Raw genomic sequence first — 15309 nt, 5'->3', positions numbered from 1 at the left:
GAGGGGCTCCTCTACATGCCTCACCTCACATTCCACGTCGCTTATTTTTGAAGCTTTATTGACGCACGTCAGTGGATTGCACACGGTAGCGTCAGAATCACTTGGTTTGTCAGAGCAGATTCTGGGTCCCGCCAGGAGTTTCGGCCTTGGTAGGTCAGTGGTAGGGCCTGAGGTTCTGCATTTCTACCAAGTTTCCAGGTGATGTCAGAAACGAAGGCCTTTAACATCCACTGGATCTGAGAGGACCCGGAGTGGCCTAGTGGCCAGTTCCCCTCTGTACTCTGCACCCTGATAAGGTCCCCGAATCAAACACTCCTCACCAAGCGGAGCCACCAAGAGGCGGTTCCCGCTTACCTGAGTAACGGGTTTCAGTTCAGGGTCTGCCGTGGAAGCGCGGGAATAAGCCAGTCACACTCTCCTGCCGCAAACGGCGTCACCCCACCCTCCCATACTAGAAAGCTGGCCTCCCGCCGTCCCGACTGCTCACTGCTCCCGCGTAGACCCCGCATGACTGTGGGGGTATGTGCTCGCCTGGGTGATGAGCACGGGTCATTAATGAATTGTTTGTCTCACCAGTTTTGTGTCAGGAGCCACGGGTCTGGCCATTCCCATACCGCAGGTTGGGAGAACTTCCTTCACAAGCAGGGCGAATAGGAGACAATTAAAACAGCCCCATCTGGATAAATGGTACCTTAACTTTGGGGGCATTTTATCAATTTCTCACCCCCACAAGGAGCCCTTCACCAAATCCTTACCCCACACTTAAACTGTGTCCACGGCCACGTCACTCCCAACCACCCCCACTGCAAACCGCCATGGCTTGCCGGAACGAGCACAGTCATCTCTCGAGTGTCCTCCATATTTCTGCCTGTTTCTCCCGGAGTCTGTTCACCACAGAGCAAGGGATCCTTCAGCAACAAAGGTTGGACCACATCATTCTATGGCTCAAAATTTCCAGTGCCATCCTGTGGCACAGCTGGGGTGAAAGCCAATGCTTCCCACGGCCTTGCAGGCAGCTTCCCTCCATCTGCCCACTCTCCCTTCTGCCACAGTACTCCGAGAACTTGCTACTCCTTAACCCATCACGCACACTCCTGCCTCAGGGCCTTGGCGAGCTCCCGCTGCCTGGAAGGATCTTGCCCGGGGTGGCTATGAGGCTGGCTCCCGTGACTGTTCTTCATTCAAGTTAGCCTCTAGATAGAATGTCACCTCCCCAACGGGTGGCTCCTCCATCACTACCCCCTCACTCTGCTCTTCCTTCATTGCATTTCACTCCCCCAAACTCTGTGTCCTGGTTTACTCTCTTCCTCCGCCTCTGGAGGGCCTTCCGGGCGGGACCTGGTCAGTGCTGAATCCCCAGGACCCAGAAGCGGCTCGGTGTTTGCTGCATGATTAAACATCCTGTGACGAGAGGGACTGATGTTCCAAGGTCCCCTCTTCACTCCAATTTGTGTTCCTTTAATATGAGGTGGGGGATGGTGGTTTTGGGCTGTGTTTGTTTTGGGGCAGCTATCTTTTCATACGCTTTGCTCAGCTTGTCTTCCTGCTATTGCTTTTCAAGAGCCATTAACACAATAAATTATTCCTTTGTCCATCATATGCTGCAAATGTATTTTCCTAGTTGCCATTTTTCTTTGTGTGAGCACATTATCCATCTCTTCCTTTTGGCTTCCGGTTAGGCCATTTGGTTTCATTCCAAAATCATCAAAGCATTCACACTTGTTTTCCTCTAATACTTTAGCATATGTATACAGAAAAGATTATAAAATTTAGATCTTTGACCCAACTGGGATTTATTTTGGGGGCAGAAAGAGTAAGGACGTGACCTAGTTTAAAAATAAAATCTATCGGGCCTCCCCGGTGGCGCAGCGGTTGAGCGCTGGGTTGCGAAGCTGCCCGCGGCCTCTGCGGCGCCGGTTCGATCCAAGGCTGCTCCCCGGCCACCGGAGGAGGGTCCCACATGGCGCGCAGACCTCTCCTGCCGCCCGCTGCTCCCCTCAGCAGTGTACTTCGGTCCTTCTGCCTGCTCTGCTCCCCGCTCTGGCTCTGGTGAATCCTCTCACCCTCCCGCGCTTCTGACTGTACCCAGTGCATGTATAAACAAAACAAACAAACAAACAAACAAATAAATAAAACATGCCTCTATTAAAAAAAATAAATAAATAAAATCTATCTTTAAAATAAATGAATACAAATTTCTGGAGACCATTTATATATTTTGTTGTTTTAATTTTCACAAACAAACATTCTTATTTAAAAAAAACAAATTCGAAGAAAGGTCATTGGCTTGCCAATATACATTTTCAGGCATACCTGATGCATATATGTATATTTACGCATGTGTGTATGTGTGATAAAAATCCACTTTCCACAATTCTCTGGAATGTCATATTAAAATATGACATTACTGTTAGTACTAAAATCTTTTCCCAGGAAAGTTTCTATTTCATTTTTTCAACACTTTCTCACCTTCTGGATCTTGAAGATTTTTTTTTCGTTTTGCTGTACCTTGTTTTAAAAAGTCTCTTCTCAATTAAGCTCACTTCTTCATGGAGAAAAGAGGTCTTTATTCTTAGCAGGAAGGAGAAGAGATTTAATATAAACTGGTAACTCTGAGAAAAATTGGATTCTTCATAGGTTGTCACATGTTTGCAATAGCTAGAAGGGGAAGAAAAAGGAAGATGTTATCTTGAGATGACCGTTAGGAATGTAGGCCTCTGTCCTGTGAACACCCCAAGCAATGGTGTGAGCATGTAGCTTAGGCTTGACAACAGTACCTGGGCTGGAAGGAGACCTGGGGCCCTTGGCAGGACTCTTGCTTTTACAGAGCAAACATTGTAGTGCTGCCATCGGCCACCACACCAGGCCCGGGGTCCTAGGGCGGGTTGCATCATTCCTTGCCCAGAGCTGCTTCCACTTGGGGCCCTTCTTACCATGGTCAAGGCAAACAAAAGCAGCTGGGGAGAGATTCTGGAAGCGTTTTCTTGGTGGGGGGGGGGGATTCCCCTCCCCCACCAAAATTAGACAATAGACTTGATAAGGTTGCTTGCAATCCCACAGGGATTATTATGGAAAGAAAAGTTTACAAAGCAGTTTCACAAAATAGTAGAACCTGAATACCATCAAATCTCTAACTACCAATCCCCAGCTGTCCCGGGGTAGACTCATTCCAGGGGACAGAGGAGCATGTAAAATGGTATCAAGGGCTGTAATCAGCAAACGCCAGACTATGAGAAACACACAGTAAGGGACGCATGTAAACAAGCAAATGGCAAGGGGAAACAAAGAAATAAAGGGGAGACTGAGGAACGAAAGTCCCGAGGGACAGCTCTACCATTTGCACAGTATGATCTTAGTAAGATTTTAAGTTATGAAACAAATTAGGTGACAACTGAGGAAGTGTAAACACCGCATGTTTGAATATCAAGGAATTACGATTAGTTTCTTTGTGGATTTTTTTTTGTTTTCACTTAACATCTTAAGGCTGTTTTAATGACATACAACGACACCAGCTCCCTGCTGTGCTCACTAGCAGGGGATGAAGACCCCGCCTGCGCCTGGACTGCTGCGGGACCAGGCAGGCGGCGGCCGCACCGCCCAGGTAAGTGGCAGCGCCTGTGTTTCTTCTTTCCTAGTTTTCACTTTCACTATTTGGAAAGCTCTTTCAGGTGAAAACACTGTTTTTCTTACCAGGGCAGCTCATCTCTAAATCAGAAAGATGAAAGAAGTAAATCAATTTGCTCCAGTAAGGACTTTTTATTTCTAATTTGAATCACTCATGCCACCCCACAAGGATTCTTTTATATATTTTTCCATTCTGTATTATCAAGTCAAAAACCATCCTAGAGCGATCAGAAATAAAACCAAATACAAATAATTTGCTGTTGCCAATTCTGCTGCTCTGCGTAGGACTCACTAACGCGTGGCCGGTGGGTGCCGGGACCGTCTACCCAGCAGTTCTGCACGCGCAGACGAGGGCGCCTCACCTACAGACAGCAGGGCGGGGCACGGCCTCCCCCGGACCCCAGAAGCACAGCCTCTGAAGTCTGCACGCACACAAGTGAACTGGTGACACCACTTAATGTTGTGGTATTTGAGTATTTTTTTTTACTATAAACAATTAAAAATAAGATAAAAAATTCAAATCAATCTTTTGTGGGACACTGAGCTGTTCCCTGTGGAATCCAACTGGAAGAACCACTGCCGAGCCTCTTCCAGTGGGAGGAGATGAACTGTCCCCTCGGGGAGGTCGAGGGTAGAACAGGTCTTGGGAGCCTGCTAGCTGTCAGAAGCTGGCCTGTTTACACAGGCGATGGTACAGATGTGAGGGCTATTAGGGGTGTTTAAGCTCATTAAGATGGTTAGTTAGCGCTGCCTCAGCTCAGGAGGACAAGCCAGCTCCCCTGCCTGACGTGCTCCCGTCCCCTCGCCGCTGCCTCCCCAGGCCTGAGCGTCCTCGCGATGATTTTACAGGACAAGGTATGTCCGTCTCTTCTGAGCCCTTAGCAGTGGGTCCTTCAGCAAAACGAAGTCCTCTGTTGCTGAAGATGTGGTCTCGTCACGCATCAAAATATTTCATTGTAGTATTTGTGATGGAAATCTTTAAAAACTGAGTTGTACATTACCGGGTTGTTATGAACAGTATATCCAGCTTTTTTTTTTTTAGGCTTCACAATATTGTTACAAGCTGACCTTTTTTATTGTACAAATATGAAAAATATAGTTAAGAAAAGCAAACACAGCCCTCGGGGGACAGGGTCTGCTCTCTGCGTCCTGACCGAGCTGGGGTAGGGGCCTGGCTGCGTCCCCTCTGAGTCCTAATCGGGCTCTATCCTGTCCCAAGGGCGTCCAGTGCACGGCACGAAGCCGAGCAGCAGAGCTCCTCTCGGACCCCTCCTTTGTTTTTCTGGTGATGAGGATTTTGGCAGCCAGATACCTCAGCCTGAGGGACCCACCGAGGGAGAGCAAGCAGGCCCTGAGTGAGGGGCTGGGGGCTCTCGAGGAAAGTGCAGGAGCCTCAGTCAGGGGCCTTTCACACTATCACTGGTTGGCTGAAGCATCTTCCGCCCCCTGGTTGCTCTCCTGAAGCAGGGCGGGCTTGGGGCAAGGTGGTTTGGGCGCAGAAAGTCACCGGACCCTGAAACCCCATTCGTGTGCTACAGTTTAGTCTTGTAGTTCATGCAGGGAAAAATCACAGCTATTCCACCTCCAACTAGGCCAAGAGCTACAATTAATGGTCTTATTTTACAGTATTAAATTCACAGAGAACAACCAAACCCCACTGACTGTGCCACCCGAAAAGCACAAAGGCTTGTGCGCCCCCTAACCCACACAGGGCCAAGTGCCCGTAGGAAGACAGGAGGCCTGCGCCCCACTGGAGGTTTTGAGAAGGATCAGTATTATCCCAAGTTTTACAGTCGGGGCAACAGAGTGAGAGCTGGTGAAAAACTTGCCCATGACTAGCAAGCGGCAAAGCTGGGGCGCAACAGCCAGGCCGGCTGGCGTGTCCTCTGACCTGCTGTGGGAAATCCCTGCCTGACAGACCAGCGTCCATGTCAACATGGGAATGAGGTCAGTATAAAAATACAATGTCAGGCTGAGAAAGTCTTTGTAACCTAGAGCTCTTTCCCCAGCTTCATTGTGGTATTTTTGACACATAACATGTTACGTTTTAGGAGTACCATGTGGTGATTTAACACGTATATATTGTGACATGATTATCACAATAAGGCCCCTTAACATGCCCATATCTAAAACTCTTCAGCAGAACTCAGCGTCCAATTCTGTTTTTTCTGATTATAAGCATGCCATCTTCTAATTCCAACAAATAACCTGCTCGAGTTTTAACATCAAATCCTTTAAATTAGGGCCTCCCCGGTGGCGCAGCGGTTGAGCGCTGGGTTGCGAAGCTGCCCGCGGCCTCTGCAGCACCGGTTCGATCCCCGGCTCGATCCCTGGCTGCTCCCCGGCCACCGGAGGAGGGTCCCACATGGCGCGCAGACCTCTCCTGCCGCCCCCTGCTCCCCTCAGCAGTGTCCTTCGGTCCTTCTGCCTGCTCTGCTCCCCGCTCTGGCTCTGGTGAATTCTCTCACCCTCCCGCGCTTCTGACTGTACCCAGTGCTTGTATAAACAAACAAATAAATAAATAAATCTTTAAAAAAAAAAATTCTTTAAATTATATGTGACTTTTAAAAATTAGCAACTACTACTATCCAGGCCAAAACATCATGTTCTCTCGAAGCATCGCATACCTTTTACAGAATTTCTGTGTGCTAAGCCAGTACAGCGGGTTCTTGGTTGTCAGTGACTGGCCTTTCTTCTTCAGGATCCCCTGGAGGCTATGTCCGTGGAAACACACTTTGCCAGGCTCTTCTTCACGCCAGTTGAACTGAAAACTTGAAGGGCTTTTTTTTTCAACAGTCGGTGTTAAATCGACCAGTGTGCTAAATTGTTTTTGCAGATTCACCACCATTTCTGGAAATAGAGGAAAAAGGAAAATAATAAAATAAAAACTAGCGTCAAGTCACAAAGCAGGTGTGCAGCTCAAGTGGCAGTAACGCGCCGATACCGGCTCCTCAGTGCTGACAAGGGCTCTGGCGTCACGTGGCGGGAGGGCATGAGGGACACTGAAAGCACATACCGGGCACAGGGGAACTACTTTACAAAGAGGTTAAAGTGGTGGAGTTTATGTTTTGAATATTTTACCACAGTGTTTTAAAAAAGAAGGAACAAGACAACCTAGAGGCAATTTTCTAAACAAAGAGTTGGGAAAGTCACTGAGAGGCAGGACTGCCCATTGGGAACTTGGGCCGCTTTGAATAACGGCCTGTTCCTGAGACAGCCACATGCCAAAGAAGGTTTCCTGCAGAAGGTGCTGTCTCCTGGGATGTGCACGGGAACATCTGCCAAAGAGGTAACAAAATGACTCATGCATTCACTTTTCAAGTCAAGATGTTTAGCTTCTCCACAACTGTGTTGTTAGTTGTCATTTGCAAGAGAAAATGCAACTCACCTTTCCTTTTATACACGACTGACTTGTCAATGGCCGAGTAGTAGAGTGGCCTTTCACTTTTCCACAGGTACCTGCACAAGGTAGAGAAGTCACTGAGACAGAGTGGAGATGAGTGGACCTGACAGCCAGAGACGGTCCTCATGTCTGGCGGAAGGCCTCTGGCCTGGAAGCAAGCAAGATGGCCCACAGATGGCCCTGAGTCTCCAGATGCCATCAGCTCCCGAAGAAGCTATTAATTACACAAAAATGCAGACATGGTTTCCCTCACTAGAAAATTCCTTTGCTGTCTGTTCTCATAAAGTGAAGTCACCTAAGAAACAAGTGTTCCTCCGCGCCCCCGCCCAGCTGTGCTCTCACTGAGGATCACTTGTGGTCACACAAAGGCAACAAGTGCCAGCCTCTGGTGCTTAACGCCTGGAAATCAATCCTGTGTCTGCCAGGAAGAAGAAACAAGCTGGATTCCGGCATGACACAGCCGTAACAGGCCCTGCACTGGCTCAACGTATCCTGGCCTAGGGAAGGCCAGGCAGGGAGGCCACCGCAAAGCGGAGATCGGAGACGGCTGCGAGACAAAGTCCCCACGAGGAGACGCCACGACCCAGCTGGGAAATTTCTGCAAAAGTAGTTGATGAACAGAAAGTCGGAAATGCAAATATTTTTATTTTTTAAAATAAATACATAAGGGGTAATTTTTCACCATTCTTTTTGAATGCTAAGAAAGAAAATTCATATAGAAAGTAAACATGGCCACTTTAACCATTTAAGAATTGACCTTTTTTCAAGGATTTCAAAAAGACTTGGTTAAATCACTAAGACCTTGATTCTACATAAAACAAAGATTTTAACATGTTACTCCACATTCTCACAGTACGTAGCAGTGAAAAGTACTGGCTGCAGAATAAGCACGTGTTTAACTTGATGAGAAAGTGCCAGGCTTTCCAAAAGGCCGCACCACGTAGCTTGCCCACGCTTGGCTGGGTCCATCTGTGTGGAGCCACCCTAGCTGGTGCACGAGGACAGTCTGCTGTGGCTGACTCGCATCTCCCAGCAGCTGGCTTGGGGAGCGCCGCTTCAGGCTCCGTCTGTCTGTCCTCTCTAGTGGGCCAGCTGTTCAAATCTTGGGGGTCATTAAAATTTTTCCTTATTATACTAGAGCTCTTTCTACAGTCTAGGTAGAAACCTTTTATCAGATATATGACTCACACATATTTTCTCCTAGTCTGTGGCTTCTTCTTCTCTTAACGGTATCACATGAAGGGCAGAAATTCTTCTGATGAAGTCAAGTTCATCATTTTTTTTCTTTTATTAGTCATGCTTTTGGTGCCCTATCAATGAGTTTTTTTTTACCCAATGCAAAAGGCCATCATGATTTTCTGACCACACTCTAAAAGTTTCCTTCACTTTCTTCTGAACATCACCCCTGACGACAGGAAGTCATCAAAGAGCCTCGTGGGCTGTTTTTAGTTTTCAGCCAGTGTTTGCTAGTGGTTTTCACAACTCCATGCTCAGAGGCCTTGCTCAGTTATAGGAAGTGCTTCAATGACTTCATCTGACAACATGGAAGATGCTGTCCAGAAGAATAGAGAGAAAAATGAGAAAGTGATGTCAACAGAGGGGGTGGGGTAGAGGAAAACAGACAAGTCCTCAGCTGACAGAGAAGCTCTGTGCTTAAGCACTTGCCAGCACGATTTATTCATGTTATTTCTGGTCAAAAAACATACTGTGTGAAGCAGGAGCTTGGTTGTGGATCCCTGGACAATCTCCTCCCTGGGGCCTGATGTTTCCCTGGAAACACCATTTTGAAATTAGACATTTTCTTTAGTCACTAAATTCTCCCCTAAAGCAGCGAAAAGTTAGTAAGTCTCAGCCGTGCAGCTGATGGCAACACTGCAACATGAATGTGGGCTCTACCAGCTGTGCTGAAGGCGGAAGCTGGTGCCTGGGTTAGGCTAATGAGTGCTTAGTCACTGCTGAGACGCCCGAGCAGCATGGCCCTGACCGCCTGGCCTCTCACTATCCATCAGGATGACCCCGGCCATGCAGAGGACGGCCGGATGATTCTCCGAGATGACCTACGACAACAGAACAAACTTCTGCTCTTGACGCCACTCTTGCACACAGGGAGACCCTGACTGAATGACAGTGCTTCTCTGACAGGGAAGTGGGGGCCAGGCCCCCCCGGCCTGGGCTGTCAGAGTGGGTCCCTCTTCTCCCTCCTCATGGCTCACCCTGAGCAGAGGGCAACGGTGGCTGGCTCCCCGCTCTGGGGCGGGCTCCACTTCCCTACTTAGTTCAGTCATCCCCACAAACTGCTTCTCTATTTAAAAGTTCTCTTGCTTTTAGAGGAAAAAGAATCTAGTTCTATCTGTGGAAACAGAAGTTGAGTTTGAATCTATAGGTGGGTGTTATCCCTATTTTATTGATGAGAAAACTAGTGTTGAACTATCATTTTAATTAATTTGAGGAACCTTGATTTTTCTCAAAGGATATAAAATTACTCGATCAAATGATTATTACTATAAATTTACATAAAGTAAGGGATGTTGACTTTTTTTCCAGGGTCTCACAGAGAATCAAAATTCTAAGACATGAAACTCTTCTAAACAGAAATCAGTGGAAATGTTCTCTGCTAACAACATAAGACGATGTCTGAAAACTTATGAGCAGACGGAATTTGGGGGTGCTGAGGCTAAGAGGCGAAGTACCTGCTGTGGTCACACAACCAGTCTGTCAGGCAACCAGGATTCAAAGCCCGTCCCGTCTGTCTCTGAAGCTGAGCCTGTCCTCTCTACCAAATGGACTTGCATCAGAGGAGAGTGCAAAGTGGAACTGACTGAGTTAAATATACTTTGTTTGTCTTTGTTTTGTTTTTTGTAGGAATATTTATTTTGGGAGGACATTCTAATCACTGTGTCACAGGCTGGCAGTTGTAATCTGTGTAGTTTTGGAAAGCACAGGTAGGGAAGGACCAACTCTGAGAAAGGGTATTAAAACTGCAGGCAAGACGCAAACAGCAGACGCTAAATGCCACGCACAGCATGGTAGGCAGGTCTGACCATGAGCAGAAAGAGGACATTCACGGAAACACTGTGAAATTCAAATAAAATCTGGAGTTTAGTTAACACTCATGTAAAGAAGAAAAGAGCTAATTAGAATCGAGGGCTAATGTTTTGAGGAAGCATGTCCCGGCTGTTGATGAGCCTATACTGACGAAACTTCAGCTTTCAAATATAAAGCAGCAGGCTCGGAAAAAAGACAAGCAAATCTAAAACTAGAAAAGGTAACGTACTTTGCTCTGGCTTCCTCCCATTTTTGTTTTTTCTCATCAACAGATTTCTTCATAACTTGGTACCATTTTCTGAAATCAAACCATGGCTTATCTGAAAGATGAAATCCATTATTATTAACCAAGTCAGTCACCTAATAATACATAATATACACATAATGATACACATTGCTCATCTGAGTCTTCATTCACTGACATAATTAAACATTTATAGACTAGCCTTGGAAAGTCTGGATGGAGTCACTGTCTCCATGCGCTGCTGTGACTCCTGAGCACGCCGCCACACCCTCCTCTGAGCACCAACCCACGCTGTGGCCGTGACCAGGTTATATTCCGAAAACAGCTTTGTATATGATTGTGTCTCTGAGCCGTGGTTGTCTCCTTGAGGGGAGGGGCCGTATTTCATCTGTCACTACATAAGCAGGCCTCTCCCTCCCACCCGACACCCAGGGGAGCATCTGCCCAAGATGGTGCTTCATGCATCTGAGGCGACATGAGTTAAGGCATGAACGACCAACACATGACATGACGCTGCAACAGCTGAATCCACACTCTCAGCCTCCTCAGCTCCTATCCCTGATTCAAATGCAAAGAATCTGGGCGCAAGCAAGAAAGTGGGTAGCAGGGGATCGTTGATGTGCGTGTGTGTTCAAGATGCTGAGGACAGAGGAACAGAGTTGAATGGAGTCAACTAGAAAAACCCACTCCTTACCCTTATTCAATCCATACAGGGGGATGGGAAGAGCAGGGAGAAAAAATAAGAAATAACAGATAAGGCAGTAGAGAGGATTACAGATTACAGGGAGTTAGAAGAAAGGCTGGCTGACTGGAGGGCGGTGACAGGCTGAAATTTTACGTATTCTTTAATGAAGATAGTCCCTGGACAGTATAATTATTCTTTAATTACATGCAGCCTGCTGGTCACAGAGTGATCGGCGAGAGGCAGCTCCCGCAAGAGCTATACAGATCCAGAAAAACTCTAAGCCATCATAACAGAACTCCGGGTTCTTTGACTTTAAGCCACCACTTTTCAAAATTGCAAGTTCCTCATCAAAAATGGGGTGTGGGTGCAGGAGACAATGGAGAGCAGGGTACAAAGAGAGCAGCAATCCTTGCCCCAGTGAAGGCTCAGAGTTATTCTGAGGCTCACGGGGAGATAATATGACCAAGCACCCTGTAGACTGAGCAGTGTCCACACAGTCTGTCAGACCCGTGGTGAGGGTCCTAGACGACCGTCTCCTGCAGCCTTTCACTCCATGGAGGAGCCAACACAACCAAAGTGCAGAAAGAAGTGGTCTTGTTTTGCACATATTCTAGAAAGGACACACAAATAGATGGCTACCATTAAATCCAAGCTCAAACCCATTGAACATCTGTGTGAACTCTAAAAACAAACAAAAACAGTAACAAAGGCGAAACTCATAGAAACAGCAGAAAAGTGGTTGTCGGGGGTGGGGCTGGGAGGGGGAGGCTGGTAAAAGGGTTCAGACTTCCAGCTACAGGATGGATGAATAAGGTCAGAGGATCTAGGGGAAAACATGGTGGTCTGAGTTGATAACACTGTATTATTAAAGTTTGCTAAGTTAAGAGTAAAACTTAAAGTTCTCACAATTAATAAGTGAGGCGATGGATGTGCTAATTAACTAGACGGAGGACTCATTTCACAGTGTTTGTGTGCATCAAATCACCACATACACTTTACGTACCTTACAATTTTATATTCATGCATACCTCAATAAAACTGAAATTTTAAAAAAGTGAATATAAATCCTGGTGAGACTATTCAGAAACTGGAACTGGATTTTTTGGAATTCATTTTTTGTCCAACTTCACGGCTCTTACAGCAGTCACTATGGCAGGCATGACAGACACGTTTATGGAAAAGAAAGGAGAAGATGGCCCTCCCACTGGCAGGTCAGCGTGCGCTGCCACTGCACGCCAGGTATGAGCTGCCCACTGTGGGGTGGGTGGTCTGCAGCCACTTGACAGCCACTGACAAGCTGACAGGGACAGACAGCCCGCCGGTTACGACTCAATGCGTGAATGTCTAAGGCAAGTTCAGACAGGACTGGTTGTGACAGGAGGGATTAGTTCTGATGTGGGAGAGGTGAGATGGGTGTGAAGAGAAGGGAGAAGAAGGTACTGATGTTGCATCTAAGAATGAAGACAGATTTGCTGAAGGAGTTGGGGGTTAAGAAAGAAAAAGCGTTTCAGGGAGGGGAACAGCATGAGCAAGGCTGAGGCATGAGAATAGATGGTCGAGTCACACAGCTGCAGCAAGTTCACGGTCTAGCAGGGCTATTGATACAAACTGGGAATAAAAAAGCAGCCTGGCCCTCACTCGGGGTAGGAAGTCACTAAAGTTTTTCAGCAGACTAGTGAGACCATTAGGTAATAATGTGGAAAAAAATCCTGGCTTAAGGTACATTTGTATACATGTATATTTTTCAAAGTTACCTATAGTTATTACATCTTTTTTTTTTTTGAAGATTTATTTATTTATTTTACAAGCACTGGGTACAGTCAGAAGCGCAGTAGGGTGAGAGAATTCACCAGAGCCAGAGCAGGGAGCAGAACAGGCAGAAGGACCGAAGCACACTGCTGAGGGGAGCAGCGGGCGGCAGGAGAGGTCTGCGCGCCATGCGGGACCCTCCTCCGGTGGCCGGGGAGCAGCCGGGGATCGAACCAGCGCTGCAGAGGCTGCGGGCAGCTTCACAACCCAGCGCTCAACCGCTGTGCCACCAGGGGAGGCCCAGTTAATACATCTTTTAATCCATCATTTATAATCACTTTGAACTTGATTGATTAAAAAAATGAAGTACCTTCTTTGTTCTTTTCATTATATTTCTCAGCAACATCAGATAAAGACCTGGAAACACCAAGAACAAGTCCTTCAGCAAGCACGTATTTAAAGCTACATCTTGAATTCTGACAGGAAAGCAGTACTTGAATCTGATGCCAGATTTTAACGAAGCAATCACACAAAGGGGAAGGAGTTGCTCTAACACTTCCACTTGCATGGCATTAGGGAGAGGTAACACTCCAGGTCCCTTTACTTTCCAGGATAGTCCTGGGAGCTGCTCTTTTGACCAGAGCAGAACAGCATGCACATACGGTGCTTGATGATACTGTAGGATTGCTTATGACAATTTAAAACTCAGCAATTAGTGGAGTGTGTTGCTCCCTAAAAATACAAATACAATATGATGCAAACGACTTCCTAAGGCAGGATGAAATCTCTGACAAGCAGCTGAGTCAGAGCATGATGGTAGAAGTCACTGGCTGCTAGTCAATGCTCTGTAACAACTGGGCCTCTATTTTCTGAGATAACCCAGATTTCTTTACTCTGAATATTAGGTAAAAACAATACAACTTCTTCCTCACAAAATGGACACACACTTACCACTCTAAGTTGTCATCCAACAGAAAGAGCAGTTTCAATACCACCACAATAATAGCTACGGCTTGAACGTCATATTTGACAGTTTTTGCCACTTTAGCTATAGGATCAAATGTCAGAAAATCCACTTCTCCTGTTCCAGTCATTTTTACCACTTGGCAGGTAAAATTGTGCATTTCATCTGTTGAAGAACAAGACAGTAAAATGTGAATTAAACTCTTGGCCAACGGGACCATGCTAATGCCATCTATGCACAGTAAGATGAGCTTTATTTTAAAACCTGGTACGATGCGAGAACTTGGAGAGGCACATTCTGTGAATAAAAGTAACTAAAAAATATCCATATAGAAGAACGAGCGGCCGAATTCTGGCAAGGCACATCTTTTCCATTTGACTTCTACTCTCACAGGCCATAGCTTGGACACACACACACATACACACACTCTCTCTCTCACTCGACTATTTCATTCACATTTCTTGTGTTGTTCTATGGCTTCTGCACTTGCCCAAAGCTACCTCCCCACAAGACCGGGAGCCCCCTAGGAGCTGGCTGGTGGCCGAGCTGGCACAGTGCCTGGAGTCGGGTGAGCTGACTGGGCCAGCTGCTCTCCCGAAGACACGCACTCAGCCACGGGCTGCATTTGTAACTCCGGGCTGAATCATGTCGGGTGTGGAACCAGAAAACCCAGGGCCGATACCCGGGCTTTTCAATGATTAGTTTTGTGACTCTGGGTCAGACTCACTTGACTCCGGGTTTTCCTTTGTAAAATGGGGTACAGTGAGGGCAGACTGAGAGTAAGCAAGAGTACAAGTGATTGTTCTTTGAAAGCTCTTAAGTAACTGGACACATTTCTCACTGAGTACCTAGGACACCCCGCGGCCCAGCTTCCCCAATGTCCAGCAGAGCAGCCATCACTTCCAGCGGCACAGAAAGGAGTGCCGAGCTGCCCCGAGTCTCCCACAAGCACTCGGCCACTTGTCCCATGACTCTACTCCCCGATCAGTGTCAAGACAGAGAAGAGCAGATGATGGAGCAAACTGCCCGCAGCTCTGTGACCCCATAAGAGCAACAGGACACTGTGCCTCCCTCCTGGTCATGGTCAGGAAACAGGAACACCATCACCTCTAGCTGAGTTACCACGCAGATCCAGGGAAGTGTCTGGCATATTGTAGCGGGCAGGCGACCAACACGCACTGTCACGCTCACTGCCCCCTGGCCACCCTCCCTTCCTCTCCGTTGCTGCTCCTCAGCTCACCCCCATAACTGGTCTTCCTTGCTCTCGGCTGATCCACCTGTGATTCAACTATCCCAACCCTCTATTCTCACTAACCCATTAGAATGGTGAGCTCCCCGTCCAAATACAGGTCGCCCCAAATCCATGTTCTCACTGGCCTCTCCGCTTGATGTTACTATTTTGACATTTTACCACCAAAAGTCAATTTCTTTTCCCCTTTCCTTGTCTCAAGCTTGCTGGGCAGACCCCCATGTGACAGCGTTCAGTCTCATCCATCACGGCTAAGAGCCCCATGGGCTATCCTCTCCGGGGTCACGTACCCCACTTACTGATATACTCCCCCTTAAACTGGAGGGCAGACTTGGTCTGGTCTCAC

The 15309-nt window shown here is 47.2% G+C and overlaps 1 protein-coding gene across 1 annotated transcript in view; it reads right to left on the bottom strand.

The window, feature by feature from the left end:
- Positions 1–2465: 2465 nt before the first annotated feature.
- The window catches only part of TAF1B (TATA-box binding protein associated factor, RNA polymerase I subunit B), a gene marked incomplete at both ends in the record, with an annotated part of 57107 nt that continues 44263 nt past the window's right edge, over positions 2466–15309 (bottom strand). Inside the window, 6 exons of the mRNA XM_084234653.1 lie at positions 2466–2658; positions 6252–6474; positions 7013–7083; positions 10302–10392; positions 13121–13167; positions 13702–13879. Coding sequence (XP_084090779.1) covers positions 2466–2658; positions 6252–6474; positions 7013–7083; positions 10302–10392; positions 13121–13167; positions 13702–13879 — 803 coding nt within the window. The remainder of the gene's footprint in view (positions 2659–6251; positions 6475–7012; positions 7084–10301; positions 10393–13120; positions 13168–13701; positions 13880–15309) is intronic.

The sequence above is a fragment of the Talpa europaea genome, assembly GCF_964194135.1.
Source record: "Talpa europaea genome assembly, chromosome: 6".
Taxonomy (NCBI): domain Eukaryota; kingdom Metazoa; phylum Chordata; class Mammalia; order Eulipotyphla; family Talpidae; genus Talpa; species Talpa europaea.
The sequence above is the reverse complement of the archived record's forward strand: the minus strand, read 5'-3'. Positions and strand labels throughout refer to the sequence as shown.